A 15,068-nucleotide genomic window follows, 5' to 3' on the forward strand; every position below is an offset into this window, starting at 1 on the left:
AACACCCTAATTTTGTATAAGAATTTGACTCCATTATTTTATAAAAATCGACAAAACTTTATTTACATCACATATACTTCAAGAAGTCGTCATTTTTTTTTCTCAAGACCAAAATTCGTGGAACACGATCTCGTGCGTCTTTTTCTCTTTTTTAAATTACGTGTTGCCATTCGGCAGTTTGTGTTAAATTGAAATAAAATAATTAAATTTAAGAATTAAAAGACATTAAAAATATGGATGAAAATATAATACTAGAGAATTATCATTACGTGGTAATAATTTTGACTGAGAAGGGCACTTCAGTACCCCCTTCCCAGTAATGATGATAATAAATGCGTTGCCGAAAGTCACGCTTTAACCACGAATGACATGTCCATAATTCTTTGGGAAGTGAACTGTTCGTCCATATTTTGTCCTATATGAAGTTTCTTCATCTTTTTTAAGCATTTCTTCTTCTGGTTGGTTAACATTGTCCTTGTCAGCAGACAGAAATGCTGGTTTTCGCCTGTCTACAGACACAGTGACATTTTTGCCTTTTATCATTACTTTGAACACTTTCGTGCCGCGCTTGATGACTGCATAAGGTCCGTTGTATGGCGGCTGAAGACTTTTCCGCACCCCATCATTTCTGATAAAAACATGGGTGCAAGTTTTTAAGTCTTGTGATACGAAAGGCTTAATATTAGAATGTGATTTTGTCGGTAAAGGAGCAAAATCGTGAAATATATCTCTTAGCTTCTGTATCATAGTTTCAGGGCTTTTTATAACCGAATGTTCATCGAAAAAATCTCCTGGAAGTCGAAGTGAAGTTCCATAAACAAGTTCGGCTGGAGAAACATTCAGATCCGTTTTAATTGCTGCACGGAATCCTAGGAGTATGGTGGGAAGAACTTCGGTCCATTTTTCATTTCGTCGAGCTTTTAAAGCACATTTTAATGGTCGATGCCAGTTCTCAATAAGACCATTTGATTGAGGATGGTATGGTGAAGTTCTTATCTTTTCGGCACCAATGAATCGAGTTAATTGTCGAAATAGCTCAGACTCAAATTGACGACCTTGATCTGATGTAATTTTTTCTGGACAACCAAATCTTGAAATCCATTCAGACATCAACGTCTTAGCGACAGTTGGTGCTGTCATATCACAAATAGGATATGCTTCTGGCCATCGCGTTGCCCTATCAATTACCGTTAAGCAGTAATTCTTTCCTTCAGATTCTGGTAGTGGTCCTATTAGATCAATGTGTATATGGGCAAACCTAGATGTGTTAATATCAAATTTTCCTTCTTCAGTTTTAGTGTGCCTGAAAACCTTTGATCTTTGGCAGTTTAAACACTCTTTAACCCATACTTTGATATCCGTAGCCATTGAAGGCCAAACAAATCTCTGCTTAATAAGCTTAGTCGAACCTTTTATACCTGGGTGTGTTAAATTATGTAGGTTTAAAAAAACTTGTTTACGAAAACTTTTTATCAGAAAAGGTCGTGCTTTTCCTGTAGAAATATCACAAAATATTTCAGTTTTTGAATCAGGCATAGTAAGTAATTTTAATACTAAATTAGATTCCTTATTTTCTAAAGCAGATTTAAGTTCTAAGTCAGATTTTTGTTCAACACCTAACTTAGCGTAATCTAGCGAAGTAGGAAATTTAATTGTACTTATTCGAGAAAGGGCATCGGCTGCTTCATTTGAGCTACCTTGCAAATATTCAATGTCAGTTGTAAACTCAGAGATAAAGGATAACCATCTACTTTGCCTATTTGTGTAGGTATCTCGTTTCTTTTGAAAAGCAAATTTTATTGGTTTGTGATCAGTGTATATTATACATTCTTTCGCCTCGATGAAATGTCGAAAATATTTTACTGATTCATAAATGGCTAATAATTCCCTATCAAAAACCGAGTATTTTAACTGAGCAGTATTCAGTTTTTTTGAAAAAAATGCTATTGGTTTCAACCCTTCTTCAGTCTGCAGACTTAAGGTTGAACCAATGGAGAAATCACTAGCATCAGTGTGTAATGCTAACTGCCCATCCTGCGAGGGAAAGACCAATGCAGCGCCAATCAAACTTTGTTTAGCTTTCTCAAATGCGTCATTCAAAATTGGAGACCATTCAATAGGAGTGCTATCATTCTTTTTACATCCTCTTATTTGATCTGTTAAAGGGGTAAGCAGTCTTGCTGCATGTTTAACAAATCTCCTAAAATAATTTATTAATCCAATGAATCGTCGAAGCTCTGATATTGTTTTTGGCTTAGGATAATTTTGAATGGTTTCAACTTTTGATTTTAAAGGTTTAATTCCTTCAAAAGAAATATCATGTCCTAAAAATGATACTTCAGTTTGAGCAAAAACACTTTTGGAAATATTCACATTTAAACCATATTTGGCAAGCCTACCTAATACAATTTTCATGTGTTCTAAGTGTTCCGTTTCATTTTCGGAAAAAATTAGTATGTCGTCTAAATAAGCAACAGCGAAGTCTACATTTGAAAGTGCCTCGTTAATAAATCTTTGGAACGTATTTGCTGCACATTTTAAACCGAAATTTAAATATAAGAACTCAAAACTACCAAACGGTGTGGTAACTGCAGTTTTTTGAATATCATCTTTGAAAACTGGAATGTGAAAATATGCCCTAACAATATCGAGTTTAGAGAAAATTTTCTTGCCGTGTAAAATGTTCGTTACATCGTGTATGTGTGGCACAGGGTAACGGTCAGGCACAGTGACCGAATTTAACCTTCGATAATCACCACAAATACGGTAAGATCCATCCGCTTTTGGTACCACGTGAATAGGAGAAGCCCAAGGAGATTTTGAAGGACGGCATATTCCTTGATCCATAAGGTATTGAAATTCTTTTTTAACTTCAATTAATACCTTTGGATGTAAACGTCGGGGCTTAGAAAATAAAGGCGGTCCTTTTGTTTCTATATAATGGACAGTATCGTGACTGACTGGTTTTTTGAAATTTGGGATAGGATTCAATAACTCGGGAAAATCTTTAAATAATTCTTTGTACACCATATTATCCGAGACTAATTTAATTCCACTATATTGAGTTTTAGTTAACTCTCCCTTCGTTGTCAAACCAGTGACTGAATCAATTAATCTCGACTTCTTTAAATCTACTAGTAGTGAAAAATTTTGTAAAAAATCTGCTCCTAGAATTGGGCAAGAAACATTTGCTACAACAAATGGCCACTGATATATTCTACTCAATCCCATGTTGATATTTAACACCTTGTGGTCGTACACAGCTATTTTTGAATCGTTCGCAGCATACACGTAAGTGATGGGAGTTTTTGCTTTGAATGAAAAATGGGCAGGAATGCAAGAAATATCACTGCCACTATCAACCAAAAAATTTAATCCCGTACTTTTATCCATTATGTGTAATCTACACTGTTTATGTGCTGCTATGTCAGGGTAAATATCGTTATTAGACATAGCAGCTATGGCAAGTTTTTTTTGAACTGCATCATAACTGCATGGTTGGCGACATTTAAATGCTTTATCGCCGAATTTTTCATGATAAAAACAAAACTCAGATGTATTTTGATTATCTGAGGGTGTTGGAACTCGTCTACTCCTAGATTGGGACCTATGTCTATGATCACTACGACCTCTTGAAAATGAACGTTTTGATACCATTTTAGTTAATTCAGAAACTCGCATGGTTAAATGCTCAATTTGATTTTGCAAATTTGATATTTGCGTCGTTTGTTCACTATGTTTTAGTGTTTCTGAAATTTTGCAAACTGATGGCTCCATTTTTATTTCATGAATTTTATCAGCTAAAATGGACAGTTCAGTCAACTCTGAAGTTGATGCTGATAAAATGGCTTGAATATGTGTTGGCAAACGCTCTAACCAAATGGTTTTTAAAAATTCGTCAGTAATTGAATTTCGTGAAAGTTCTTTCATTTGCCGAAGTAAAACAGATGGTTTTTTATCACCTAATGTAAGTTCACACAAAAGTTTCCGTATTTGGCTTGATTGCGAATCGGAAAACTCTTTAACTAATCTATCTTTTAAAGCTTGATATTTATTTCCCTCTGGAGGAGCTATAATTAAATCCGAAACAGCGCTAAGTGTATCTGCGTCAATGGCGGATAACAAGTAGTTATACTTCGTCTCATCATTTGTTATACGTGAAACATTGAAACTAGCCTCCACTTGAATAAACCAAACTGTTATATTACTTTTCCATAGTGGAGGTAATCTGGTTGCAACTCTCAAAACTGAGTCACTTTGTACAGTATTATTGGTAAATTCAACATTATCTAAACTTTCTACCGACATTTTAAAATTTAACTGAGAATTTACAAGTAAAATAAACAAATGCAATTAAATTAAAACAAAGAAAAATTAGTCAAAGATAAAATTTATCTTTACACGAAAATAAAATTTAGGCCATAGCATTTCCCTTCAAGTGAATGACTTTAAGTGAAGAGCATACCATAGAATAAAGCATTGTCCGTCTTCTTTTTCTTTTCCTTTTTTTCTTGTCCAAAACGTGGGTCACCACTGAGAGTGTTGTGAAGGTTTATAACAACACCCTAATTTTGTATAAGAATTTGACTCCATTATTTTATAAAAATCGACAAAACTTTATTTACATCACATATACTTCAAGAAGTCGTCATTTTTTTTTCTCAAGACCAAAATGCGTGGAACACGATCTCGTGCGTCTTTTTCTCTTTTTTTTAATTACGTGTTGCCATTCGGCAGTTTGTGTTAAATTGAAATAAAATAATTAAATTTAAGAATTAAAAGACATTAAAAATATGGATGAAAATATAATACTAGAGAATTATCATTACGTGGTAATAATTTTGACTGAGAAGGGCACTTCATATATATATATATATATATATATATATATATATATATATATATATATATATATATATATATATATATATATATATATATATATATATATATATATATATATATATATATATATATATATATATATATATATATATATATATATATATGTGAGATGCAGAATAAGCATGGACGCTTGAACTAGGTTTGGAGAAAATTTCTGCAAAAGATATTAGATAAATAAATAGTAATAATAAATTGAGCGACATTTCATTAGATTTTGATGTCACGCAGGGATATATTACTGAGTTATAAAAAGCTAGGACCTTGAAAAATTGATGTTTGCTTTTCTTTTTGGAACCAGTTAAGCTTTTTACTTTTTGTAGAATGTTTTTTTTTTAAATCTGAAATATGGCTATCAACATTGATTAGGCATATCCAACACATTTAATGTGAATATCATATTAGATTGCTAAGTTGTTTCATACAATAATTCTTTAAATATTTGATCAAAATATAATGTTTGGGCAAAAATTTATTGTTTTGTATATGATTGGTTATATATATATACCTAGTGGAATACATACAGAAAAGTATTTTAGTTGAATATAAATTTTTGAAATAAATACCTGGGTAAATACCTATTTTGGGTATTTACCCAGGTATATACCCTGGGTATTTACCCATAAAAATAAATACCCGGATATTTTACATCACTAAGTCCACGTTGCAACAAATTGGTTAAGTTTACTTAATTTTTTTAGTGAAAAAATTGTTGTTTGAAATTTTTTTTCTCACCACATATTTCCCTCTAACTCAACAAACATAATGTATCATTTTTTTATTCATCTACAGTCGGACACCAATTTAACGAATTCATCGGGACTGAAAATTTTGTACGCTAAACTGGGGTTATTCGTAATATCGGGGTGAAAAAAACTAACCTTATGTAAAAGCCCTAATAAGTTACTACACACAATTATCCATAATTAGAAAGTGTACACTTCTTTTTTAGTATTCCGCGACTTATTACACGCTTATTACTTGTACTAAGTACCAAGTGAAAGATGTTTGGCCATTTAATTGATACTTGACTCGAAATACACTGGTAGACAATTGTTAAGGACGAATGGCAATACCAACGTTAGAAACCACAAAATGGATGGTATGAAAACATAGAAATTAGCATAAGTTCGGGACACAGTAAGACGTGTTGTGAGTATGCAAATTTTAGATTCACGGCGTTGCTGGTCACGTGATAACGCTGATAAGCAATATAAAAGATTTGGTGCGTTATGAACATTGTTGTTCAAAGGCAAATTTTGACGGGAAAAAATCAATTGATGAACTTGCATTTTTCGGTATATCTTCCGGACATCCCTTAGATGATTTTATGGGTGGCATTCATTTGACTTCGAATTACACTTACTTTTTTACTCGCTACATACCAAATTGGGATCCGTCCTTAGCAATTGTCCACCAGTGTAGTTCTATCGACTTTATGGAGAGAAGAAAATACTGTATCATTTACAGTCCGCTGCGTGATATATGTTTTTACTGTTTCCATTCCGCGTACAAGCAGTAAAAATAGTATCAGTTTTATTATCGCTTTTCAGCATCAGAGTCATTGTTCATTGGTTGACTTCTTGCCCGTCAAAGATTGTTTGTTCCAAAAACTTCTTTTTCTGCTTCAGACAAGATGAGTGTATCATTTGGAAAACAATCCAATATTTCCTAACTTAAAGTAACAAAAAGAAAAAAAAATCGGCTGGTAAAATAATTTGTTAATTCGGGATTTTTTATTCGGTAAATATGGGTGATTTACTCCATTTTAGTAAGGGAGAAAGAAAAATTCGTTAAATCACAAAATTCGTTAGAAAGAGGTTCGTTAAACCGGGATCCGACTGAATTTAAGTCCATTTGTGCATGTATGGTTCAATCATCCAAGGACTCACTAGACGGGAAAAACACTCATATTAAAAAAAAAAAAGGATCCACCACATCTGGCGGGAGGGGCAAAACATTCACACTTAGAATACATCGACTAGCAAATCGTCCCCCTTCCGTCGAAGTCAAACAAGGACTAACATTGTAAAACACCTCGGTCGACAATAGAACTTTACAAGAAGCCACAACCTTCCCCTATGGTGTAGAACGTTATACATACTTTTTTACTTCTTGGTGCGAGGATTGTACTCACTGCTTAAATTCTGAAGGGTTAAGAACCAACAAACAGAATGCAAAAGTTAAGTATTTGGTATGTACAATTATTAATCGCGAGTTGAAATAACAAAAAGATCAATTTGGTTATCACGCATTGTAAATTTTAATGGATTTTACACTTAACAATGAATGATAATCTACGTAAAAAGACGTACTTTGCATAATTGGTGACTTTAAAGAAATCAATTTACAACAAACGGATTTTAAACTTAAATACAAAGTGCAATATTAACTTCCCTATTTGATCCAAAATAGGCAAGCGCAATTCTGAAGTCATTTTAAAATTTAACTTCCCGATGTTAAATATTTAAAAATACCGAGGGAAATGGAATAAAAATAGTAGTTTAGCCTGAATCTATTTTAAAAAAAAATGGCATGCCGTTAGGGGGAAAAAACAAATAAATAGATAAAACACTGTCAACATATAAAAAGAAGAAAACTCATTTTTAAGTATCAGTTTTAACAATAAATAATTTCGAATAAAAATTTCTCATTGTTAAATATTTGCCTTTATTACAACTCTTTATAGTACGATGAATCTTTTATGTCACTTCGCTTTTTGTTATTTGGTAGGAAAAAAAAAACCTTTGTTTAAAATTTATTCAGAATTCGGTTTTGTTATTCATGTTTTCAAAAAAGATGATTCCTTCTGCTTTTCACTATAATGCTTAAAATTTTATAATAGAAATATCTGGCAAATATTTTACCATAATATATTTGTAAAGCGACTTTTCATTGCAAATGTTTTGAAGGTTTACTCCATTTTCCTCACGGGTAGAATATGCAAACACATGAAATACATATTTAAAATAAACATTTGATTATTTTCATCTTAAAATAAAAATACAAAAACTTTTAATTTTTAAATTGAAAATTGTGAAGAAAAAAAAACAGCTTCACATTTTAAATCCTTTTAGGAACCACATAAATGAACTTTAATAAATGAATAAAATAAAAAATAATGAATAAAAAGTGATTAATAAAAATAAACAAAAAAGAAAATTTGATTTCTTGACATCTTGAATTGTATGCAGGCTTGTGTGTGTGTGCGTGTGCAGACGTGTGTGTATGGGCAGTAATGTGTGTATGGGTAGGCGTGTGTGTATGGGTAGGCGTGTGTGTATGGGGTAGGCGTGTGTGTATGGGGTAGCAAGTGTGTGTGTACAGGCGTGTGTGTATGGGGTAGGTGTGTGTGAGTGTATGGGGTAGACGTGTGTGTATTGGGTAGGCGTGTGTGTATGGGTAGGCAAGTGTGTGCGTGTAGGCGCGTCTCTTGAGGAGCAGCTTTGGGGAGCCGGTTGACGGTGGAACATCCTCTGGAGACAAGGGGTAAAAATAAAATCAAGGGACGAAAGGACAGATGAACGGATTGACGGATGGACAGACGCATAAAGCGGACAAGTGAAAACAATAAGCAGTTCCTGATTGCTGGAAGAAAAATAAATAAATAAAAATGCATGTTTAAATTGCTGTCTTTATATTCGATATTGTGCAAGAATTAAATTCTATGAATCCCAATTTTATCGCATTTCAATAAATATAATGTAATAACTACGCATGTGTTATTAACTGCAAAGTATGGTGTAGTTGTCCCGTTCTTGATTGAAATATATTGTGATTATCAAAATATGTTTTTTTTTTCTTTTAATTTGATAACACACAGAATATTTGGGTTCCAATAAGAAAACAATGCGAGTAAAAACCACTTTAGTTTTAAAATAAAGCATTCAGTTATTGAAGAGTTATATCCATCTTCTCCAAAGATGTAGGAGACGTAGACTCCGGAGATGTAGGAGTACTTTATTTTCGTTTATCTTCTGGAATATAGGTTGAAGGTGACCCTTTCATGTATAGGAATAAAACATATTATTTTCGTTACACAGAGAGCGTCCCAAAAATATATACTCGCTTTGAAATATCAGAAGACAAAAATATACTATAATAAAGAAATGATAAAAATATAAAAATAAACGACTGGTTTTCCAAAGAGATTTTCTAGGAGATTAAAGGAGCATTTTAAGGACTTTTTTTCTTTTTTGTGGGAAGCTGTGGACAATCATTGTCTTTGGAAATGGTTCTTATCGACATTTTTCAATTATTCTTTCTTAAACGTATTATCTAAGCGGACCATTTTTTGTTTTGGTAGAACATCTCGTTGAAACTCGTTTCTTAGCTGCTTTTGAACTGAACTCATGCTTTCAGTTTTCCAGAACCCCAAGAGAGAGCTTTCTTTACTAAAATTTTAGTTTAAATTCAACCATTGCTTAAAGCTATCATACTTGAGAAACGGACATAAATTTCGGCCGTTATAAACATTCAAAGATATTATTCATTTTTTTCGGACACAATATTTCAATGGGAAACATAAAACCGAAAGGAGTGGAACTGTCCTATTTTTGCAACAAATTCTTGAATCACACCATAGACTGTCTAGTTTAAATCGATTGCCGAGGCTATGCAATGTAAGTAAATAAAGTATATATTTCAGCATTTTGACGTTAGAAATCATCAAAGGAACAGCTAACGTTTTATTGCACTGAACGAAAAACTAAAGGTAATAAAATAACGGAGGAACAAATGCTTCATTGTATAAAAAAACAACAAATTTATTAGAGCCTTAATGAAATAGGGTATCGTATTTCAATAGCTTGAGTGAAAAGATATGAGAATTTAGTACCTTCACTAAGACCCAGAAAGTAATAAAATTAAACCCTCTATTTTTCTTCAAGCACGAAGTAAAAAAGATTGCATTAAAAATACATCTGATGGTTTAATCTAAAACATTCGTCAGTTTTCGTAAAAGAGTCGTCTTGGTCGTAAAAAACGGCATCAAATTAAAAAAAGAAAACTAGTCGTAAAACCAGACCATATTTCTAGATCATAAATCTCAAAGAACTTTTGGAAGACTTCAAGCCCTATTTATATAAGTAGTTTGTAGCCCCGCCCCTTTCAAATTGAACAATGTAGTGTAACATGTAAGGATACAGTTTAGGGTTAACGACTTCTAGAAACGTGATGTCTTACATTTAGATAGAATTTGAGCGGAATTCTTAGCAAACAGAAGAAAATGAAATAAGTTTTTTTTCCTCTTTGCTATGAGGGCGCAGAAGAATGTCAATAGATTGTTGTTCGAAGATAATAGGTTGTCCTCAATTTCAAACTGTAAAAGCTTACCCCCGTCTTCAGGAAAGTTCAATTGTTTCATGGAAAACGTTCTTCATCTGACAAAGTTGTTTATTTTGCTGCTGTTAAGTTTACAAAAACATTAAACACGTACTTTTGAAGCTTTAAGTTTTCGGATGGTGATAGTTGCCTAGGAAACCAGCTCGTTCATCTTCAAAAAATTCATTTCAAAAATACATTCTTCTTTTCTAACCCAGGCGTCAATACTTTTAATATATGAAAGTCGTAGCTGTAATTGATCTTACACGATATTTCTTAAATTTTCAGGTTATTGCACACTTGACCATTTAACCTTCCTAACGAACTTGAACTCTCAAATGTTAAGTTTTTTCTTATTCGCTCTTTTACCCGAATGCGCGTGCGCGACGTAAAGGAGGGTAATGTGTTTACGAGCTCGCGTCATCATGTGTTATACAGGCTGTTTATATAGCTGTGGTTGACTTAAGTTCGAGCATTTTTGCTAAAGGTCAAGCAAATGTAGCTTTAAGCCGAGTTAGGTCCCTAGAGGGACTAATAATCAGTAGTTTAGATCACCGCAAGTTATTTAATAATTTTCAGGATATAAACTCTCTTAATGAAATGACAAGATTGCGAAATTTACCGTCTTATAACCAAAATAACTAAGTCAAAAAAACTTAACCAAAAAGTGTAAGATACAAAATAATTAGTAAAAAAAATCAAAAAACCCGACTGCGTAAAAGCCAACAACAACAACAACAACAACAATAATAATAATAATAATAATAATAACAAATAAATAAATAAAAAGAAAAAGAAAAAAATATAAGCCCAGTAGTTTAGAATGTTATTAAGCACTACTGAATAACTACATCATTAAAATAGTTTTATACGCACATTAAACAAATTATAAATTCAAAAGGGTAATAGGAGGATCAACAGTCGGGGCCAAACGTTAAATGTTAAATAAATCAATATGTTTTTTGAAAACTGCTTTTTTTTTCAGATGAATTTTGATAGCCAGGTTAGATTGTTCATGTGAAAAAATGCGTGTAACAATTGTATTTTTTTACTATCATTATTTTACTTTTCTTGTTTTAGTTTTTCAGGATTTTTTTCCTGAGTGGTGTATTACACGCCCTTATATTTTCTCCTTAACTTTTTTATTTACTTACCTTTTTAATTAATTAGGTATATTCACTAGTAGATTGCCTGCTTAAATACATGACTGTGTTAGATGTGTTTATAGGTCTGCGGGTAGGGTCAACTTTTCTGACAATATCTTATTTTTGAACATAAAAACCAGTATTTATCCCAGTTAAACCAATGCGCTATAGAAATACACGCATTTATATATTCTCACCTCTCGATCACGCTTAAACCACCGGAGCGTTGCCAAGGGATTACCTCCTATTGCGACGCAGGTAAAGGTCTGAAAATCTCCGGATTTAATCGGGGTTCCTTCTTCATAGCCCATTATCGAAGGCGGACTTGGCGGATCTAGGAAAGAAAGAACATAATTAGATTCTGAGTGCGTTATTTATACGTTTATTCATCAGTTTTCCTGATTAATTCATCTGGGTAAAAAGAGGAAAATATTGCAGTTGTATTGAAGTACATCATCTCCTTTACATTGTTGTACAATTTCACAACATGTCATGGCAATGAATTGCGCACGCAGAAGATTTTTTAACTGATCAAAGTTAGCCTCCATATTATACTTTCAATTTATAGTTTTTTTAAAAAAATTTTCAGGGGGGGGGGACATTAGGATGGTTTAAAAAAAATTTTTTTTCATCTAGAGTTAAGGAGACCCCTTATTTTTTTAGACTTACTAATAGTATTATTCTGTAACAGTTTTAGCTTCTTACTCAAATTTTAAGAGGGTACTCAATGACCCCTCAATTTAACATTAACCGTAGAATAGAAAATGTCACAAATTTAGAAACATTTAACCTCCCTAGTTGTTTTTTCGTAAATAATTATTTTATTGAAATGTATATGCATATTACTCGTGTATATTATAAAATGTAGCGATGTTTTTTTTTAGTTCAATGTGTTTTTTAATCCCCTTCCCCATACTTATGAAGTTTGGGGGAGGGGGTTGAGCACCCTCTTTCAGTTGAAATAGGAAGCTAAAATTCTTCCTGTATATTACTATCCACAAGTCTAAAAATATTGAGATGCGTCTTGTTATCTAGGATATATATTTTTTTTAACATGTATTTTTGAACCAACCTGGGGTACATTTCTATTGGTATGTTTAGCAGGATCACCGAGAAAGTAAAGCATAAATTTGCGTTTTAGACGTGCGAAAGTGCCTTTCTTTTCGACCACGAATTGCTTATTGTTTTCACTTGACCATTGAATTGGAGACAATACTTCATTTGAAATGAATTGGTCATAAATGATAAACCTACAGATATTGATATGGTTTGGCTGGAGTTGATGAGCAATAAGGGCAAAAAATTGCGCTTTGGAAACATTTATAGGTCACCTAATTCAAGCCAGCAGATGTTTCGTGTTATTTGTGACAGGTCCAGTAATGGATCTGTCATCATCATGGGGGATTTCAATTTTCCGGTTATTAATTGGGTAAATTTTCATCCTAGTAATAGCAGAGAAGAGGAATTTTTAAAAGTGATTGATGACTGTATCTTAGATCAAGTTGTAACGCAGGAAATTCAAGAGGAGGCGATTTCGGATCTAGTTTTTTGTGACGTAGGAAGTTCTGTTTTAGGGGTTGTGTGTAGGGGATCTTACTGGAGATGGTGATCATAGCAGCGTTAGGTTCTGGATTGAATTTGAAGTGTAGTTGAAAATTTTATGCTTGCGCCCAATTTCAGAAACACTGATTTTGTTGCACTTAGGCATAGCTTGAAAGAGTTTTTTTCAATAGGATTGGAAAATAGCGACGTATTTCAGCAGCGGATGGAATTTAAGGAAAAAGTGGTAAAAACGCTTGGGGATTATGTTTAATTTAGGAGAAAAGGTTTTATTACTAAAATACGGCTCATGTAGTTCTCCAGAGAGATTAAAGAAGCTCTAAATTATAAACAAGCGGCTTTTCGTCAGTTTAAGGAAACTGGTCGGAGTGCAGATAGACTCAAGTGTTGTAAGGCAAGACGGAATTTTAAGTATTTGGTACGGATTCGGACAAGAAAATTGGAGCAAAGGCTGGCAGATAACATTGATGGGAATCGTAAAAGATTTTTTGCTTACGCTAATTCTGGGAAAGCTCGAAATAGTCAAATTGGGCCATTGGTTGATGAGCATGGAAATTTAATCCAAAACGATAGGGATATTGCAAATGTGGTGCAATAACTTTTTTTCCAGTGTTTTTTCCGATAACTGTATCTCAACAGTTGACACTAGCAAGATACAAGCTATTATGCAGCTTTAGGATTTTGTCTTTTCCAGGGAGGAGGTTCTATTTCATTTGAAGAAAGTTAAAGCAACTGAATTTCCGAAACCAGATAATATTTACCCAAAAATTTTAGTTGAATGTGCAGAGGAATTAGTGGATGTTATTTTAAATATCTTTAGTGCTCCTTATAACTCAGGGACAGTGGCAGAGGACTAGAACCTGGCTGATATAACGCCGCTCTTCAAGAAAGGGTCTAAAGGTAATGCTGGGAATTATATACCTGTAAGTCTGACTTCAGTGATTTGCAAGATTTTCGAAACTTTCATCGAAATTAATATTATGAATTTCTTAGAGACTAATAGTCTGTTGACTAGTTTGCAGTATGGGTTCAGGAAAGGTATATCGTGTGCTACTAATTTATTGCATTTCTGCGACAAGGTTACCTTGGCTTTAGATAACAAAAAGTTTGTGGATGTTGTTTTTACCCCCATATTCGGGACTTTATGTGAAAATTGGGCCTAAATTAGAGAAAAAGAACTATTCATTTTTTTTCGAACTGTTCTGCAAACCTTTCCGGCGCTGAAAGAGAGATACTCTATAAATTTCAGCGAAATGGACCGGGTAGTTCTCGAGTTTTGCGCGTTCACACAAACATACACTTTTAGGAGACTTCATTTTATACTATGTAGAGATATGTGTTTTATTTTATGATGCCTTCGCTGTACATCTCTATCGTTTTGTGTTGTTATGAAGCTAATAAAACGCAAAAAAAAATTTTTACATTAAATATTTTCCAAAATATTTCCCCCCTGTTTTTAAAACCTTAATTGCAATGAGGCTGCATAAACAATTTTCATATTCATGTTAGACAAATAAATGCAAAACCATACCGTGGAACCACAGGTGAATAGAATTTCTGTGGAAAGAAATCGATTTCGTTTCGTATCAAAACAACTCCTCTGAGAAAGCAAATGCATCTTCTATGGGCTTCGTGTCGTTTTTATCAGCCTCAATGCATTCTTGGAATCGATCACTCTTCGCGGAGTAGTGTACAAATATACTTTCTACTGAGCTTTCGTTATTGACTAGAAACGAAGAAAGCGTTCGTTCTACGTTTGAAATTTGTAGAAACTGTTCGTTTTTCGTTCGAAATTTGCAGTTAAGAGAAGAAAAAAGAAAAATTGTAAATTCGCATTTTATTCAAAAACTTAAGACAACAGAACTGACTTTCTTTACTTGTAATGTTTTTTTTTTCAACGGCAAATTTTTTAATAATTTCGAAATATACTTTTCACTGAACCTACATTATTGACAAGAAAAAAAATAACTGCTTGTTCTAGATTTGAAATTTACAGTTAGGAGGAAAAAAAAATCGTTGGTTCACAATTTTTTCAGGAACTTAAGACAATTGAATTGAGATAAATAAATACCTTTGTACTGAAAAGTAAAATAAAAAATAACGACGTTAAAAAGCACAAATTGCAGATTACTGCAAACA

At 33.0% G+C, this 15,068-nt stretch overlaps 1 protein-coding gene across 1 annotated transcript in view; it reads right to left on the bottom strand.

Annotated features, from left to right (window-relative positions):
* The window catches only part of LOC129228493 (nephrin-like), a 263,244-nt gene that overhangs the window by 75,412 nt on the left and 172,764 nt on the right, over window positions 1-15,068 (bottom strand). Inside the window, exon 10 of the mRNA XM_054863174.1 lies at window positions 11,567-11,703. Within this exon, the coding sequence (XP_054719149.1) occupies window positions 11,567-11,703 (137 nt within the window). The remainder of the gene's footprint in view (window positions 1-11,566; window positions 11,704-15,068) is intronic.

This window comes from Uloborus diversus, chromosome 8 (assembly GCF_026930045.1).
Source record: "Uloborus diversus isolate 005 chromosome 8, Udiv.v.3.1, whole genome shotgun sequence".
NCBI classification, from domain to species: domain Eukaryota; kingdom Metazoa; phylum Arthropoda; class Arachnida; order Araneae; family Uloboridae; genus Uloborus; species Uloborus diversus.